The sequence below is a fragment of the Bombus huntii genome, chromosome 4 (genome assembly GCF_024542735.1).
Source record: "Bombus huntii isolate Logan2020A chromosome 4, iyBomHunt1.1, whole genome shotgun sequence".
NCBI classification, from domain to species: Eukaryota; Metazoa; Arthropoda; class Insecta; order Hymenoptera; family Apidae; genus Bombus; species Bombus huntii.
The window spans coordinates 2,586,063-2,604,871 of record NC_066241.1 but is presented as its reverse complement, the minus strand read 5'-3'; the positions used below and the strand labels follow the sequence as shown (position 1 = coordinate 2,604,871).

The following is an 18,809-nucleotide window of genomic DNA, read 5'->3' as shown; positions in this document are numbered from 1 at the left end:
ACTTTAGCATGACTCACGATCACGTTACTTTATTTTATACGGACTCGCGATGAGTCATGTGTAATAGTCTTTGACCAAAATTTGTTATTTCGACTTCATTTTAATATGATAAAAAAGATGATCACCGACGTTTATGTATCTTATTTTTCGCTGTAACAGCTGAATAAATAAAGTTGCGAGTGAACAGTTATACGATAAAAGAGAGAATATATTGTAAAAAGAATGTGAAAAATTTGCAACCATCGGACGACCAGAATTTTATGATTAGTAGATAATCACCTATGTTTAAGAATGTTGCGTACATGCTAAATCGAGTCGTAAAAACTCGAAGAATATGTACTTTGACGGATACATGCACGTATCGTGAAACGTACGTTACTACGAGATATTAACAATACACAAACTTTTCAGTTCATTTATTATCTCGTGACTTTCTTCTTAGCGACGATCGACTACGTTTTCGAGTAAAAATTAAATAAGTAGGATAACGATAAGAAAGCACAAGCAGCGTTTCACCTCCGACGTTCAATTTCGACGCAAATGCTATTCGTGACTTTGCAACGAGACGAGAAGGCACCGTGCACCATTTCCCCTCGTGACATCATCGAATTTGTAATTACCTTAATGAAAACAAGCCAAACATGCGCGAAGCATCGAACGAGACGTTGGCGAAATTTCATACCGTCCGGCTTGCGGGCCATCGCACCTGGCAGCCCTGCGTGCAGCTATTAAACATAGGCACATACACATCGGTCGTATAGTTAACCATAGCGCGCGAATAAGTTTCGAGCAATTTCGGTCCGTGTCGAACACGAAACGTTCGATTAATTTCTTGTCGTCGTTCCTCGCGTATCTGTAGTACGTGCTGTATCTGTAGTACCCGGCTCGTTAATTAACTTCAACGTCCGCCCCCTCCCCACCATTACCTAGTCGTCTATCAGGATGCAAAGTATCTATTAGCCAGACCTATCCTTTGCCTTCGTTGGGTAATAAACTCGGATAATTATCGCCATTACGGTGTACGCGTGCACCTTCGTTCGGAGTTGACGACGCCGCGCCGCGCCGCGTCGGTACCTGCTTCAAGAACGGTGTTCGAAAAACGCTTCAACATGCTCGAGACGTCGCGATCGCGACGCACGTGCGTTGAAAATGCACCAAACCTGACCAATTACCGGATTTTGTCGTTGTCTTGTCCAACCACGGCCGATCATCTTTATCCGCCGTATATAGCACCCCGCCTGCCGATACGCTTCGTCTCCCTTAATAATTTTTTGTGTACAGACGTCGCGAGTCCTGGTAATTGAAGCGGCGCGAACAATTCCATAGACAACAAATTACTGATCGCCAGGTGATTAGAATCGCGTGGAAATTGACAAAACGATCTTACGCCTTGCTTTTAACCCATTAATACTAGATGTGTAAATTGTAACGGAGTAAACACGACTCTCTTTTTCGCTTTTCCCCGTTTTTTGCCGATTATTTATTCGGACAATCTAGACAGAGGTACGTATTAGCTGTTTCAACTTCGATTATAAGCTTTCTTTTTTAAACGTAAATTATGAAAATGGAAAAGTAGTAGTAAACGTCGTCGTCGTTGCTTGAGAATTCCTGGAAATTTCAGTCTGACTGAAAAAATACTTTAGATACACAGCTTTTTAGATTCTAAAAAGCAGAATCATTCCGGAAGAAACGTAATCGATCGCAAACGATTTTAACCCGGCTATAACTTGATTTCATCTGGAGCGCATGTGCGCGTTAAGTGTCCTCTTGATTTTTAAACGAGGCAAATGCTCTCTACGTGACCGATTATTGCATCGCCTTGCCTAGCGGGTTACCTTCAAGCGTTCCATGTTTATCCGGACGCTCATGCTCTCTCGTCGCAATTTCTTCTATCCATCTATCCGTCTATCTATTACAGTATCTAACTGGTTTCCTTGAGAACCGACTGACGAGCGTGGCGATAGATGAAAAGAGCGGCGAGTGTCGTTAAACGACTCGGAAAAGCGAACCTCGAGACGATCGGTGCGAAGCTTAACGAGATCTTGATACTTTGCACAGTCTGTTCACGTCGCAAAGAATCCTCTTGCCGAATTACCACACTTTGTCCGATCTTTTCACGTAAGCAAACTGCGCGCACGCGTCTTTCTGCTCTATATTCGTTCGCACCAAACGATTCACGATTCGGCATAAATATATGCCGTGATGCGAATGTGAATGATATCCATGCACGAGTGAAACCAGCCTGGTAAATATCGTTTGACAGGGACCAGCTCTTACTACGACTCCTACTACATATCTCGACGTGACGGTTCCTCGATTTGCATAAGATGCCGTCGTAAATCATCGACGAATGGTTTGGCCCGAGCGTAACGCGCGCGTGCTTCCTCGTAAACGACGCGTAATACCGGAAACGCTAACAAATTATTCGTCGTAGCTGTCTTTGACACTGGTACAAATTGACCGTACGAAACTGTATCGCAAATCGGACGAAAAGCCTGTCTATTTAATTGTACGTATATCTGCATTCTAGTACTTGAAAAATATCGTTCTCCTCGTTATTTTCACAAATTGAAAATTATTACCGTAAGAATTGCTTCATTCTTAGATAAACCGCATAATTAATAGAGTTCTCATTCTCCGTTGAAACAGAACACCTAGCTAATCTCTCTTTCGTCCTTTCGAGAAACACGGTAAACAACAATTTTTAGCAAATGGAATTTTTCTCCCAATTTCTATCAAAGATTCCATCTGGCCGGAAGACGAATTAACGGCGTAATGTAAAAAACAACGGCAATAAAAGCAGTCTCGTAATTAATAGAACGATCCGATTCTTGAAACGTTTGCGGTAGGAAACTATTTTGAAACGTCTACAAATTCGTAACAAAACTCCTCCCTTCGATCCTATTATCCATTCGTTTTCTTTATTATAAGCAGAGGCAGCTCTTCCAAGTTTACGATAACAAAAGCCTGTTTCCTTTCACATTTCCATTGGTTCCCGGCTCGTACCGTATATCGCGAACCTTTATGGCCGGCCTGGACATCGTACGCGAGTACGTATCGTGAAATTAAGAAAACTGAAGGCCGTGTTCGCATTCGAGCCGAGAACGGATTGAGTAAACACATTAAACAATTTCAAGGAGGTAAAGGATAAGTTAACCGCCTCGTTCGTCTCGGTTTGCCTTTGTCAAACTGCGGCGCGGCGCAGTCATTCGGAAATGAAGCCTTCGCAATTCTACGCAACTTCAAAATTACATACTCGTGTAACTAATATATTTTTGAAACCTTACGTTATCCAATTAACAATGTTCCATTATATCTTACCAATACCGATTTACCTTTCGATCGATTTATTAGATTCCTTCGATATACCGATAGACACGCGTAAACTGTTTCAATAACAAGTTTTAATCGAAGCAAGAATCGTCCGAACCATATACATCTTTTTCGCAATTATGTAAGTTTGTCTATTTCAGTTTAAACTTATTCGATTTGCCTATAGTTAAATCTTAAATACCGGGAAACTATTTGCAAAACGCGTTCGAACGAACGTCAAAGTCGAGTTAGCGCATCAGAATCTTTTATAATCGTAATCAGAATCTGGTACCAATAGAGTTCATTGTACTCCGTCACCGACGCGACGTGACTTCCGTTTGTACCTTTGTAGATACGTCAGAAGCCACGTTGGTGAAATGACAGAGGAAGGAAATAACAGAGGAACTTGGAGATAACGTCAGAAATTTCCAAAGTCGAACCATTGTCGTATCGTCTCATCCAAAATCTCCTTTTCCTTTCGATTTGCCGCAACGACGCGACGCGACGCGACGCGACTTTAAATGACGCGATTATAAGAAACTTGCGGAACTGAAAAGAAATTGCTTGGAACGAATGCGAGTCCGATTAGTTATTTCCGATAGAGGCGATACAATCGTGAGAACAGATACGCGTAGCATCGCGCGAGACAGTGAACGGACAGCGGAGGAGGGCAGCAGCAAAGCTACCACCAGAAACCTTGGCGCTATTATTTCAAACAGAAAACCAATAAAACGCCTGCGATAGGAGATTTATCGAATCCAGAAACATCGGAATCGTATCTAACATAAACGCAATTGAAATACGGCTACGTGGCGCTCGAAACCAGAAGACAGCAGCGACTATCTTTAGATTTCTATATCAAACTGTCGGAAATTAGGTTTTTCGACGTTTGTTACGATCCACGTTAGCCGTATTGATCTCGATCGTTGATCTACGCGATGAGTCGAGTAACGTAAATCGATCGAAATGTAATATCTACAATTTCGTAATGCCTTACCGAACGCAAACCTCAAAATACTTGCATTAGCAATTACGACATTACAAGATTTTACAAATTTTCAAGTGGAATTCATAATGCAATTTGTAGTAAACTGCTTAAAATTTACTTCGTAAATCTTATTTAACGAGTTTTTGTATAATGGAATAACTTCGAATGTATCTGCTAAATTGTTTACATTTTCGCAAGTTTATATATCGTTGAACGATAAGAATATTGAGCGAGCCAATGAACAGACACTGTCGACTTCAAACTATGCTCCGTAGTTTGTAAAATTCTCATCTAGGCGGTTCCATTCGATCGCGTTTGTTTGGTCAATTAAACCGGTATCGAACGAGTTTGACAGATCGATCGAGAAAGTCGTTCGAATCGGTCGATTTATCGTACACCTGCGCCTAACATTGATGTTGCAATTTCTATCTGTGTTATCACAATTGTGCCCCTACGATACGTAACCTATAGTGCGATCGATACGCCAAACAAACACAAAACGAACAGGCAACGACGAAATTCTAGGTAATTGATCGATACTACGATAAATCTGGGAAATTTAGTTGCATTCAACGCGACGACGCGTTAACTATAACGCGACTTGACACGAATATTCTTGATATAACCATTCTATCGTCAATCCCTTCCTTTTTAATCAAACATATAGTTTTCGAATTGGGAATTTTTAAGAACGAACAAGATTTCTAACCATGCAACACTGACGTAAGAATTAGGTTAAAAATTATTTAACCTAATTATTTATTAATTAATTATTTTCAAATTGAACTCGACGGTAATGATAATCGTCTTTGGCGAAACGCAATACGATTGCACGACAAAGAGACAACAACTATACAGATACAAAATAGAAAATACGAAATAAAATACCATCTGTAGAGAAAATGTATGAAATTACAGGAGCGTGTCAATTTTTATGCGACGCGCCGCAATACACGCGCGTACATACCGGTGAAACACTCGTCAGTATCGTAACCTAAAATTAATCGAGCGCTCGTGTAACGTGAAAAGTAAACCAACCAATTGCAATATGCTCGCGCGTAACAATGCCCACCTATGTTTGCCGATGAATGCAAAACGCGATAATTCACGCTGCAATTTCGTTATCCTGTTAAATAATGTAATACGGTATCTGTGTCAGCGCGGGCCGATTTTTTCGTCACTCGAGCGATATCAACGTAACGCGTAGATATATCGGCGCGTTATAAAGCGACTGTTGCAAATGTCAGTGAAACGTTCATTTACGAAACCGGTACGCGGTCGCGTAAATACAAGTACATATTTTGTCATACGACCGATCAGGACTATCCAGTTTTCGCCTATACTTTTTCAATCGACGCGTTTATCACGCGTTTACATATTTTCGTGGTCCGTTATGAAAATCTCTTTAACGTGCAAGATTGTTGCCTTTCGCGTCAGCCCGATCTCATCCGTATACGTGCAATTCACTCTTGCCAATTTTAGACACAAATAAAAATCTCGTAAGCTTAACCAGGAAAATTGAAATTAATTTAAGATTTAGTTTGAAATGCACATTGGTAAAATAATACGAGACTATCGATACGAGTGACTCGTGGCAAACTGATTAAAAAGATGTATTCGAAAATACGGAAAAATACGGAATTACAACCGTCTAATTGTAAATTCCAATAAAATAGCAATAAACGGGATCTATAGAAAGCACGATCGTCAAACGTGAAGAAAAAAATCGTGGGGAATTGGTTCGATCGATTGGTAGCTGAAAAGAGGAGAAGAAAGCTGATGGTATATCTAAGCGGTGGCGATCGGAGTGCCGCGCCGCGTCGTGAACCCGGGTTCAAGCTTTACGATCCCACTTACAGCTGGACTCGTCACGATATCATTTATTAGGAACACCAATGCAATTACACAATGAAGTAGTAAAGGCAATAGTCGCGATAAACCTGGCCTGTCGATTCGTTCGGAAACGCGGCATGTATACATGAACTTCGGACGTATCGGACGTAGTGGGCATCGAATCGTTATAAATCATATAATAAATCAATTATTTATGTGTTGCTCGCGGAGAGCAGCGTAACGGGTGTGGAGATCGTAATAGGACTAAAGGGAAACGCGACTGGCAGCATCGTATTTTGCGCGCGTTATAGCTAGAAGTCGATCGTCATAGTTACTTAAGTTTAAGATCGTCGTACTCTAATGCTCTCACGACATAGCCAAATATAACTCGCGATCGCGTGTGCGTTATCTTCGCGGTGTATTCTTTCCGTTTCACAGAAGCACGCTCGCGTTACACGATAGTATATAAGATAAATAAAAAGTGCAATTTCCATCCTTCGAGTACAACCGAGAAATCAATTATATTACAAGTGTAAAAAGTTACACTGGTAATACGTGAAACGTTATTTTATTTATACTGTACTGTGCTGTTATAACGTTTTAGAGATCTAAACTCTCCATTCGGAGATGTGGCTACACGCTCATAGGTATTATCATAATACCGCGCTACACACGGATTAACCTCTAATCGGAAAAATTAGTACTGCACGAAACGAGTATCGTAGATCAAAGAAAGAAGAACCGTACGAAGCAAGTACTCGCTGACTTTAGTTCGTTGTAAAGAGATAAACACGCGCTTCAAAAATGAGTAGATTCGAACAACGGATCTGTACAAAATTCACGGTACAAGAAACGTCCATTCGCTGGTCGATCGAAAACGAGAGTACAAAGTAGATATGTTTTCGTTTCCATTCAAACAGAAACATATCGGAAAGCGAGAAGAAAGAAAGAAAAGAGTCAACGAATGATAGGTTTAAACGTCGCTTCTAATTGTTTCAAGCACCGTGTAACGAGCAGTCGTTGAACGATTCATCGACGCTGGTCCAGCAGACGCTCGAGCCTGGCCTCCTTGCGAAACATGCGACACGCGCCGCCCTCCGTAGCGATTTATTGCACCTAGCTCGATACATATTCATCGCATGTGTTTTAAAGTTTCAACGTCAACTATTCCGGCTCGTTTGAAAAACGCGTTGCCGGTAACTGGTAACTCGGCCCGAAAACCAACTTTTATGCGGAACAGGCTGCCAAGGTCGCAAAAATCAAACATCGCCTCATCCTATGGAGATTGATGAAAAAAAAAGAAGCTTGACGACGTTAGCGTTCGTGCTATTGCTAGATGACTATCGATAAATGCCATCGAAGCATGTTTTCTCGCTTGTTCTTGCTTTCGTTCGATCGATCTAGTTTCCTTCGTTCATACGCAGAGTAAATAATTGCGTAACTGATCGCTATATACTGGCTAAAAGAAATGAAAATCGCAACATGCAAATTTACGGTTACTTCTATCATCTGTAAATGTTTGATAGGAAAATTCAAAATAACGTGATATGCATAACGTACGATGACGCGGAAAAGAAAGCTTAAAATTACATAGTTACGTACACGAGCGTTAACAATTTTCCACCGGACATTCTGTATGCACGTGTCAATAACCCTCTATATTCCGAAACGTATGTATCTGTATATTTGCATACACAATTAGCCCAATTCTAAGCTTACTTAATTTCGAATTTTCAAATAATTTGGTCATTCAATCGGATAATCTTCAAAACTATTTACATTTAAGTAATTAATTTTCCACGCACTCGTTTATCACGAGTACTCGAAATACTTACAGTCTTCATATCCTCGATCCCTTTCTCTTTTACGTTTTCATAAATATTCATTTGTTCGATTAATCTTTACGCTCTCGATGACCGCAATATCATCCCCCTATATTTTTAAATTTCAAACAAAAACAATAATTATTGGACAACCCCGTTTATCCTTTGGTCACCCTGTGACCTAGAAATGGGCGTTGGAACATTACGTAACCCGACAATACCAGTACTTGCCAGTAACAACAACTTCGATACACGAATTTAACCGGACCAGTGAAACGCATAGTTTACCATGTGTCAGATAAACAACTTACAAACAATAAATGTACCCTACTCGAAATAAATGAAAAGTTCGTGTGCTTAAAGGATTGGTGGTAAGATAAACGAATGTTAATACAAAAGAAACATTCTTCGGTTGGGAAGAAGAAGAAAACGTTCTTCGTCTGTCAACTTTGTTTACCGAGAGATAAACGCTGAGAGCCTATCGTGAAATACAAAGTATAGGATATTCCTGGGACGTTAGACGTTAGACGTAAGACGTAAGACGTTAGACGTTAGACGTTAGACGTTAGATGTGAGCAGGGGATTTCCGTACGACCAACGATGACAGGCTCCCACTACACTTGTTGTTATGCAACGAAGCGTGTGGACCCGGCTGAGTGCCGGCTAGCGAAATGAGCGAAATAGCGTTCTCGTGCGGCAGAGCGCACGTGCATCTCGAAGGTTCACTGTACCAGACACTTTTGTACACACAAACGTACATAACCTCCCTTCTCGTTCCTCTCGAGAGTCATTCGTTTAATTTTATCCTTTCCTCCCCATTATTTAGCAAGAAGTCGCGGAACCTCGTGCATACGATAGATTTGCTTTTAAAAAAGAAAATCGGAAGATAAAAAGAAATCGTACACTCACCACAGACGTTCAGCCAACCCTCGACACGGCAAGGATACTCCAGTTTCATCGTAAATCGTTGCAGCCGAACACCGAGTGCCAAAGATATACCACACAAGTACACTCGTCACATAAGAAAACGAATGGAACAGCCCGTAGTCAGGACGTGCTATCACTGTTAAACAACATCCGCGACACACATTCTCCCGTACGTTGACACGATGCTAGAGAAACCGACGTATTTTTGAATCTGACACGGGGACGCGCGCACACAAAACAATATACGAAATCACCAGGAAAGTAAACGTAGAAATGTCGTTTCTCCGACCGCGAGCATACACACTGTCTGCCGTTGTGCGCGCCTTAACTGTCTACGCGCGATCCACGCACACCGGCGAACAAATCCGAACTAACTCAACAAACCCTCTCACGTCCTCGTTGTGCCGATCTTCTTTCTCCTTCTCTCGCGTGTCGCTTCGTCGCTAGCCCCTCTCGCTTTCAGGTGGTGCACTCGCATCTCGTATATTCTTTTCGCATAATTTCTTCGACTGTTTTCTTCGTTTCTTCGTTCTCAATTTCTCTCAAACGATCGATTCGTTATTTCCTTACAAAAAAACATTAATAGATCGAACATACGTAGCTTTTCAATTGACATTATTCGATAATAGAAACGAAATTCGATTTTCGAGATAAATTCATGTTCCATGATTCGATATATCGAAAGTACGAATTGAAAGAACCGACTTTGCTCACATCTTAATTACAAAAGCCGACTACAAAAATACGATCTTTACGATACCCTACATATATCATAATTTTACTTAATAATTATGATCAATAAATATTATTATAATCTGTCATAAATGTTATTATAATCTGAAAAAATAGCTTCCCATAATAATACGCAACGTTCGATATTTTATTACGAACCATTTAAGGAACTTTTAGCATTATTCTACAATTTTAATTGTTATCTTTACTATGTACACAATTATATACATATAGGTAGTTTCATATATTTTTACTAGATTGATCATTGAAACATTTTTTTATACAGTATCTATACGATACACGATATTCTAGCTTGCCCACTGTCAAACTATGCATTGCCAAATCCACGTTAAATTACACGAAATCCTTCTTCTTTATACCACTTCTCAAATACGAATAAATTGATTTACACGAGACAACTAATTTGATAAAATCTGTAAATAAAAAGGATAATTTTTATTAAACACTTACATTAGCAATAGTGGTCCAATCTCAGTGTCATCGATTCGAACGAAAGAACGTTACTATAGATAATTACCGACTATAAGATAATTCTAGAATTATCTATTCGTTCGGTTCTCAACGCCACCTAGTAAGCATATCTACAGTCAGTCACTAGCAAAATGGCGCTCAAGGGACAAGTTGGTCAAAGTGAGTAACAAAAAATAATGTAACTCCCTGCGATATAAGCAAAATTTTTAAATTTCTTTGTATCGTAATATTGGAACAATCTTGTAAATTTATTTTACATAAAGGTCATATCATTTCCATCACTGTCAGAATCCGTAACCTCCAAAAGGGCGTATATGCTGTGATGATTTCATCGTTTATGAAGCGGCTGCTAGATAAAAATGTCAAACTTATGTTTCAGAATCGCGTTGCACTCAAATTTCATATAAAATAGAAACTTTATTGCGCAAAGTAACGTAGGTTATTAACACGCATACTTACCAATCTCTTAATCTATTGATTCTAAAGGTTTACTTTATTCATATTCTATCTCAATAAATATTATACTTTAATGTCATAAAATCTATAGTCAATCATTTTTATTTTTGGCAAAACGTGTTTCCCTTTAAGATATATATATATTATTCGTAAACATTTATGCTTGGACTCTTATTATTTCTACCTAAATACATAACAACTTACAAATATGGTAATTATATATCCATGCAGCTTATTAAAATCATTTTTAAATTCAGTAAACTGAACTATTTTAAAACGTTTCATAAACGTTTCGTAAATTTGATACTATTTAATTGTTTTCTAAAAGAGCTCCAACGTAACGTGCCTTTCGATCGTTTTACTGCTATTACTAAGATAATATTTATTTTCTATAATTAAACGTCGCAATATCTCTCATTAAACAGTACCAACAATTACTATGCATCGCGGAATTGTTGAGTCTATTATCGATATAAGTCTATATTGAATAATCTAATTAGTAAACCAATTTCGATGATACGATGAAATCCAAACGCTCGTAATGTCCAATTAACGAAGGACTTCTCTTCTGAAATAATCATCAATGTATACCCTTTCCTTTCTATCCATTTTTTACTTACTACGTATTATTTGAAATGGGGCTCCTTGTTCTTTAGATACAATCCTGTATAGCGTGACGTCATCGTCCGTGAGAACGATCAATACACGTTGAGAGCGCCAATAATTGTCAAATAATTACCTACACTCAGATTATTACTATTTTGACAAATATGTCTTACACACGTGTTACCATTTTTATTGTTAATTTGTGTCATTAGAATATTTTCATTGCATTTTTCATTAGATATATCAAAGTATGATGAGCGATGTTTTAATGCATACCGATGCATAATAGAACCGCGATTAAATGATCTTCAGGCTATTAAAAATATGTCTTTTGTATTTAGCGATATATATGTATTATTCTGATTCTTTCTTATCATATCATTTTTTCTTACAGAGATTATGAACGAAGTGATTAAACAAAAGAAGACTGGAACAAGTGGGGTACAATGGCGTATTTTGGTAGTTGATCAACTGGCCATGAGGATGGTATCAGCGTGCTGTAAAATGCACGATATCAGTGCTCAAGGCATCACCTTGGTAGAAGATATCAACAAAAAACGGGAACCGTTACCTACCATGGAGGCGATCTACTTGATCACACCATGCAATTCGTCTGTCCAAAAGTTGATCGAAGACTTCAGCAATCCCACTAGAACCACTTACAAAGTAGCTCACGTTTATTTCACGGAAGGTACGCGGTTTCGCACTTCCCACATTAATTACATGGCAAACATTGTCATAAGAGAAACGGCTATAAATAATCAAGATAATTTCATTCCTATCTTGGTCACCTTAATATTTTCTGAACACGTTCTTTTTATTTCTCGCGTACACATGAAAGTTCATTTTCGATTTTATGTTTCTTTCACAAGATACACGTTTAATAAACAGGAAATTGAAAAAGAAATTGTACGAGAATGGACAGTCCGGTACATTCGATTTCGGTAATCCACATAAGATTCTAAGTATATCTCTTTACAGCATGTCCCGATGAGTTGTTCAAAGAATTGTGTCTCTCCCTGGTAGCTAAACGCATAAAGACACTAAAAGAGATCAACATCGCTTTCATACCGTACGAGGAGCAGGTAAAGCAAGGAAACTGTAACAGAGAAACCGAATGTTTGATAACTTTACGTTTTCCGTGGTGATGGGCACACATTTACCAACATATACACAAACAAACACGTATCATATCAACGCCCTTTACAGACGCCACCCTATTCACAGCCATATGATATTTTGACTCACAGCCTACCTTCCGATTTTTCGATCAGTGATTATGACAATGTTAACACAATTATTTGACTTTTATCCCTTACTCGCCTATTTTGTACAGTACTCACATACATATAAAGCACGTACTAACGACGGAATGCATTCATGCTTGCACGCGAGCAGTGTGTCCGGAGGAGCTGTTCAATGAACTCTGCAAGTCTCTCGCCGCTAAAAAGATCAAAACCCTGAAAGAGATCAACATCGCTTTCCTGCCTTACGAGTCGCAGGTGACGAACAAAAGAAAAAAACTCGTAGCTGACTAGTAATAGTTGTAATCGTGATAGTTACTATTTCTAATTTTCTCAGTTTCGATAAACAGAACTCCTATATATGCTTCAGTTCTTTATTTTACGGGGTAGAATGTAGGCGAAAGACTTCTATAATTACCTTACGTGTATGTTCCTGTCTTTCCTTTCGCGATCAAACTTTTCTTTTTCTTTTCAATGCATGCAATTACCAGTCCTGTTATTTATTGTTATTTTATTAACTATTTTTCTTCCTCAATATATATATATATATATATGTCTGTGTATATGTATTACACTGCCTTCGAAAATTGAAATAAAATAATAACTTAATATGTAACAACCAATGCACAGATAATATTAAAACGAGTACGTAATTAAATAGGTTTTCTCTTTGGACTCGCGTGAAACGTTCGCTTGTTTTTATAACGCTTCCTTCTCCAACTTGAGAACAGCCAATATGGAAAGAATAGCTGAACAGATCGCGACGCTTTGTGCTACTCTCGGAGAATATCCATCAGTTAGATATCGAAGGTACGATATAATATATATTCCTCTTCTTTTGCATTGCCGTAATGATTCAAATATTTTTAGTTCAGCTTGAGTTTAGAATTCGATCAAGTGTTAGATTAGTTCTTCGTTGGTTCTGCATTATTTTAAATATTCGTTATTCCTACAGCGATTTCGATCGAAATGTTGAACTGGCACATATGGTTCAACAGAAATTGGATGCTTACAAAGCGGATGAACCGACGATGGGCGAAGGACCTGAGAAAGCACGCTCCCAATTGCTTATCCTAGATAGAGGATTTGACTGTGTCTCTCCACTGTTACATGAATTAACGCTGCAAGCTATGGCGTACGATTTGTTAGATATTGATAATGATGTCTACAGGTAAATTTAATATTTATTATCATTAATTTCAATTGATGTTTCAATATATGAAATTTTTTATAAGATTCGAAGCTTCAGCGGGGGTACAAAAGGAAGTATTATTGGATGAAAATGACGATTTATGGGTAGAGCTTAGACATCAACATATTGCTGTAGTTTCACAGTAAGTAAAATAACGAACAAATTTATTAAAGGAAACGGTGCAATATCATTTACAAAACATGCAATTTGTTTCTAGGAATGTTACTAAAAATTTAAAGAAATTCACAGAATCAAAAAGAATGCCACAAGGAGACAAACAGAGCATGAGAGACCTTTCACAAATGATCAAAAGAATGCCACAGTACCAAAAGGAATTGAGCAAATATGCAACACACTTGCAATTAGCAGAAGATTGTATGAAACGTTATCAAGGGAATGTAGATAAACTGTGCAAAGTAGAACAAGTATATATCACATATAATCCGCTTTTTTTTTTTTTTTTTTTTTAATTTTCATGTTAACTTATTCAACAAGTACGATATATATCATGCTTTATTAGGACTTAGCAATGGGTACAGATGCTGAGGGAGAACGTATTAAAGATCAAATGAAAAATATTACCCCGATTTTACTTGACCAAACAGTACATCATTTAGACAAATTACGAATTATTGCACTATATGTTATTAGTAAAAATGGTATTTCTGAAGAGAATCTGAACCGCCTAGTTCATCATGCCCAAATATCTGCTGACGATAAACAAACTATAGTAAACATGGCAAATCTTGGTATCAATATAGTTGTAGATGTAAGTATTTTATTTTGTCAATTATTAACAAATTATATATTCATTCTCCAAATATATATACTTTTACGTGCTTGTTGTTAAATTAATACCAATTTATCATATTACACTTATAGGGTGGAAACCGCAGAAAATTGTATACCGTACAACGTAAAGAAAGAATTACAGAACATACTTATCAAATGAGTCGTTGGACTCCAGTTATGAAGGATATTATGGAAGATGCTATCGAAGATAAACTCGATTCTAAACATTTCCCTTTTTTGGCTGGACGAGCAGCAAGCTCGGGATATCATGCTCCAACTAGGTATAGTAAGAACCTGTATGGAAATAATATTAGGTGCTAATATTTTTGTAACATCATTGTAATTTACTTTTAGCGCAAGATATGGGCATTGGCACAAAGACAAAGGTTCGCAAACCATTAAGAACGTACCACGATTAATCGTTTTCGTTGTCGGTGGTGTTTGTTTTTCTGAAATACGATGCGGTTACGAAGTTACAAATGCTTTAAAAAATTGGGAAGTGATTATTGGTAAGTATATATTAAAAATTTTCGCCTAATTGAACTTGTTTCAACACTGAATTATCATTTTACTTCAGGATCATCGCATATAATCACACCAAAATCCTTCTTAGATGACCTGAGTAAACTTCACGTATAAAGAAACTTTTATGTTGTAAACAAAATAAAGACACGTTCCCGCATTCCTAATATGCCATTAGCTTCGGCTCCGTCAATAATAAAAGCCACGAAATATTCATGGATGATCTCGAATTACAATTAAAGTATAAGATAAGGAACATACAGTCAATTGTTTAAGTCGAGTAGTTAGTTAGCGACTAATTAGAAACATTGAAGAATGCGAAGAATGGCATGTCATAAATATCATATGGCCAGAATGTAGATGGCGGCAGGAGGAAAATATATCCGGTGTTAAGTGCCTGCACGTGGCCTGCACGAATAAAATATTAATATGGAATGAATAAATCTGTTGGAAATATCGATGCTAATCGTACGGAGATGCTTAATGGTAATTTAGGCTCGCGATTGTCTAGCTCGGATATCGTATGTTATTCCATGTCATATTGTCCCTTTGTTGATAATACACGTTTAGCAGAGAAATTTGATGTATTGTAGTGGAGAATCGTGATATTCGTGTTCAAGTTTCTCGTTATTAGTATCTTTTTTATCTCGCGCTTCAAAAGCTATTCATTGTTACATTATGATAAAGAAGACATAGTCAATTTTGTTTACAAAGTCAGTATTTCTTCTTCAATTCATATGAGAATTGAGTATATATATATATATATGCTTTAGTCATATTGATTTCAGTAAAACATAATTTAATGAAACTATACGATGGCATTGATATTTATTTTATAAGTGGTTAAAGCTATTAAAATATCTTTAAAGATACAAATGTTTAAGTATCTTGCTGTACAATAAAGCGATAGATATACATTTAGTTATTTATTATACTTTTGTTGTATTATCGATTTATAGCTAAACAAGTGCATTTCAATGGCATATATACATATATATATATGTATATATATATATACATACATACATATATATATATATATATGTGTGTGTGTGTATTAAATTATACATAGTACAAATGCGGCTATTAGTTTATCTTAAAGCGTGCATTTATTTCAATTTAAAAACTGTCCAACTATAAAAGACTTCTAGCTGTTTCATTCGTAAAGTAAAAGTTTTACTATATCGTTAAGTATATACATGTTGAAACTTCTGCTGCATATACAAAGCAATTGTATATCACTTTCGATTGGTGAAAGTTAGTTAGCCTGTTAACCATCATAATGATTATCGATGTGCGTTATTATTGCGATTACTTAGCGGTGAGATTACTACAAAATTTACGGTACTGATTATTATATAATATATATATACATATATATTATATAATTATATATATATATATATATATATAATATATATATACATATACCTATGTGTATGTAGATTGTAGTCTAAACAAAATGTTCTGCTTATAAAGGCCTACATTTCGATCCAATTTTGTTTCTTTTTTTATACTTATACCGTACCACGTTAACTAAAGATAAAACTTTAACAAACAAGTTGTCAGTTGAAATTCACGAACAAGTTAACTCTTAGTATAGTATGTATTACTACGATAATCGTTCATGGGTTATCGTTCGGCATGGGTCAAGACTCAGAGTTGTCCATATAATGAAATCCAGCTGTCATCTTAATTAAAATATCGACCTTGTCACATTGCCTTTAAATCTCGATCCTGAGAATCCTGAGATCTTGATAAGTTTGAAAAATACCTAAATCAACAAAGAGAATCGGTCTAGCATATAGCGATGTGGTTGAAAGAAAAAGGATATCAAGTTATCGCTTATATTGTAAATATACTGAAAATAACGATTCTTTGGGAAGTAAATACTATAATAAGGATTTGAATGTAGGCAAGTATGTATTGGACAAGAGAAAGATTTCAATACCGCTAGAAAGAAGGCATTACAATAAATTGCTGCCTCGAAGGTATTAACAAAATTTTAATTAATTTACAAATATATCTTCTAAATTATGAGATATAATGCTACTCGTTGTAACTAATCTTTACAGTGATATAAAGTCCATCTCTTCTGTTTTGCCAACTTTTCTATTTAATCGTAGATAATTTTATTATTTGAAAGGTCATAATAGAAGATTTCAGAGACGTTTTCCTGTCTTCGTTTGTGTGGCCGGCTATTGCATGTGGACTACTTTACGAAGGTATAAACACCTTTTAGGCACAACAATCGCTCGGCCATGCATTAGCACAGCTCTGACAAGAATTGCAAAATCTGAAAATGCATTTATAATCGTTCATGATGCGACAGGAAAAGCTACTACAATCTCTATCCCGACATCCAGGTACTGTATCTAAACTTTATGTTACTCTCATATATATCTTTATATGTCTTATGTACGATCTTTTCATTTTATTAGTTACAGACTTTTATACAAAATTATCAGAAAGATCAGATTTGTTAAAGTATGCACAACAAAACGAAATACCTATTTCAGTAAATAAAAAAAATATTAAAGCAAATATAAAAGAATCATGAAGCTTTGGAGCAAATCTATCGCATATTCCAAATAGTTGACATTATTGTATCGTTGTAGTTTCATTTTGATTTATTAAAGCGTGTAGAAAAAAAATTAAAATCTAAATACATATATGTATATTTTTAGTTATGAATCGGGTATTTTAGAAAATTCTGATACATTAGCCCCAAAACAAATATATAAAATGAACGATGATCCATTAAATTCTTAGACGGAACCAGAAGAAATTGAAGTTAATTCTGACCAGGAGTATCATCCATCGTATGTGAGAAAATTAAAGAATAACGAGATATTTCTTGTCCAGCTCAAAATAATACAATATTTAAATTAAATCGATGATATACGTGGTATAGGACGTATTGATATTGTTGAGAAACGTTTTATTAACTTGTAAGTAAGTAAAATGTGATTTATCTGTAAATATTTGAGAATCATTACATATACATACCATTATCACTAATGCTTTAGTCCAGGAAAACTTCGAAATCACGATAAGCTAAGAGTCAATATGAAGCACATCAAGAGTTGGAAATGTTTGTATTATGTTATATCAGATGAAATCTTATTTGACTAACAAAATGACTGATTACGTTTATAAATGTGAAACAACGCTGTAGGCGATTATACAAAATAATGGTTTCGTAAATGGTTAGTACTGCTCAACGAGTGCTCTAATTTGCTCTTTGGTATTAGCAAAATAAATTTTAAGCAAACTCCTATTACTCTTATTACTCTTCGATCTTACAGTATGTACGCATAGCCGACGTAGCAAAGAGTATTCATACAGCGAGAGTCTAGTCCGAACGAATGGAAGAGGAGATTACGAACTTGAAGGCGTGATTTCATTCGTACGCAAGCTTACGTATTAAAAAAATTTAGTAGCTCCAAAAAGGAATTATTCAGACTTGAAGTATGATATATAAAATACATTAAAATGTGTAATATTTCGTAAAAAGAATATAGCGCTTAAGTGTAACAAATTTTTGCGCAATTATTGAGAAATCATTTAGGAGGTATTGAAATGAACTTTTCAATCATCAAGTTTCAATCTTAAGACATTTTTTATTCTGGTTTAATTAAGTATACCGTTGTAATGTTTATACATGAGTTATTTTAAGGGGATGAGGTAATAATGAAAAACTATCGCAACAATTACTTTCAATTAGTTATTAATAATTAAACCGTAGGTAATTAGTATATTTGTAAAGATTATAATAACGTGTAATATGCATTGTTTTATCTGTATTAATTAGTATATACAATATTTCTTATTCGTTCTAACAGATTCGCAACATAAGAGAAAACGTCAAACACGAGACAATAATATTT

At 36.4% G+C, this 18,809-nt stretch overlaps 3 protein-coding genes and 1 long non-coding RNA gene across 9 annotated transcripts in view; 2 read left to right on the top strand and 2 right to left on the bottom strand.

Annotated features, from left to right (window-relative positions):
- The window catches only part of LOC126864580 (ras GTPase-activating protein raskol), a 255,631-nt gene extending 246,196 nt beyond the window's left edge, over window positions 1-9,435 (bottom strand). For 2 of the 4 annotated variants that reach the window (XM_050616044.1, XM_050616045.1), the window contains exon 1: window positions 8,866-9,435. In XM_050616044.1, coding sequence (XP_050472001.1) covers window positions 8,866-8,914 — 49 coding nt within the window. In that variant the 5' untranslated portion in view covers window positions 8,915-9,435. The remainder of the gene's footprint in view (window positions 1-8,865) is intronic. The other 2 variants (XM_050616050.1, XM_050616047.1) reach the window with 1 other exon arrangement.
- Window positions 9,436-10,097: 662 nt separating this feature from the next.
- On the top strand, window positions 10,098-15,853 carry LOC126864585 (protein ROP). Of its 3 annotated transcripts, none has more exons than XM_050616075.1 (11): window positions 10,098-10,266; window positions 11,564-11,860; window positions 12,151-12,254; window positions 13,075-13,223; window positions 13,369-13,584; window positions 13,649-13,747; window positions 13,823-14,030; window positions 14,126-14,374; window positions 14,488-14,678; window positions 14,752-14,906; window positions 14,975-15,853. In XM_050616075.1, the coding sequence occupies exons 1-11, from the start codon at window positions 10,239-10,241 to the stop codon at window positions 15,034-15,036; spliced, it is 1,758 nt and encodes a 585-aa protein (XP_050472032.1). In that variant the 5' UTR covers window positions 10,098-10,238; the 3' UTR covers window positions 15,037-15,853. The 3 variants fall into 3 exon arrangements, with proteins under 3 accessions (XP_050472032.1, XP_050472031.1, XP_050472033.1); XM_050616074.1 differs by lacking the exon at window positions 12,151-12,254 and adding an exon at window positions 12,568-12,671 and having other exon boundaries at window positions 10,099-10,266; XM_050616076.1 differs by lacking the exons at window positions 10,098-10,266; window positions 12,151-12,254 and adding exons at window positions 11,281-11,417; window positions 12,568-12,671.
- On the bottom strand, window positions 10,335-11,149 carry LOC126864600 (uncharacterized). Its single transcript, XR_007689244.1, has 2 exons — window positions 10,768-11,149; window positions 10,335-10,688 (listed from the first exon to the last, which is right to left on the bottom strand). It is a non-coding gene; the product is annotated as an uncharacterized LOC126864600 (long non-coding RNA).
- Window positions 15,354-18,465, top strand: LOC126864505 (argininosuccinate synthase). Its single transcript, XM_050615917.1, is given in 7 exon segments — window positions 15,354-15,405; window positions 16,822-16,910; window positions 17,066-17,146; window positions 17,149-17,296; window positions 17,361-17,437; window positions 17,949-18,021; window positions 18,024-18,465. Coding segments are annotated over 7 exon segments (630 nt in total). The 3' UTR covers window positions 18,134-18,465.
- The last annotated feature ends 344 nt before the right edge of the window (window positions 18,466-18,809 follow it).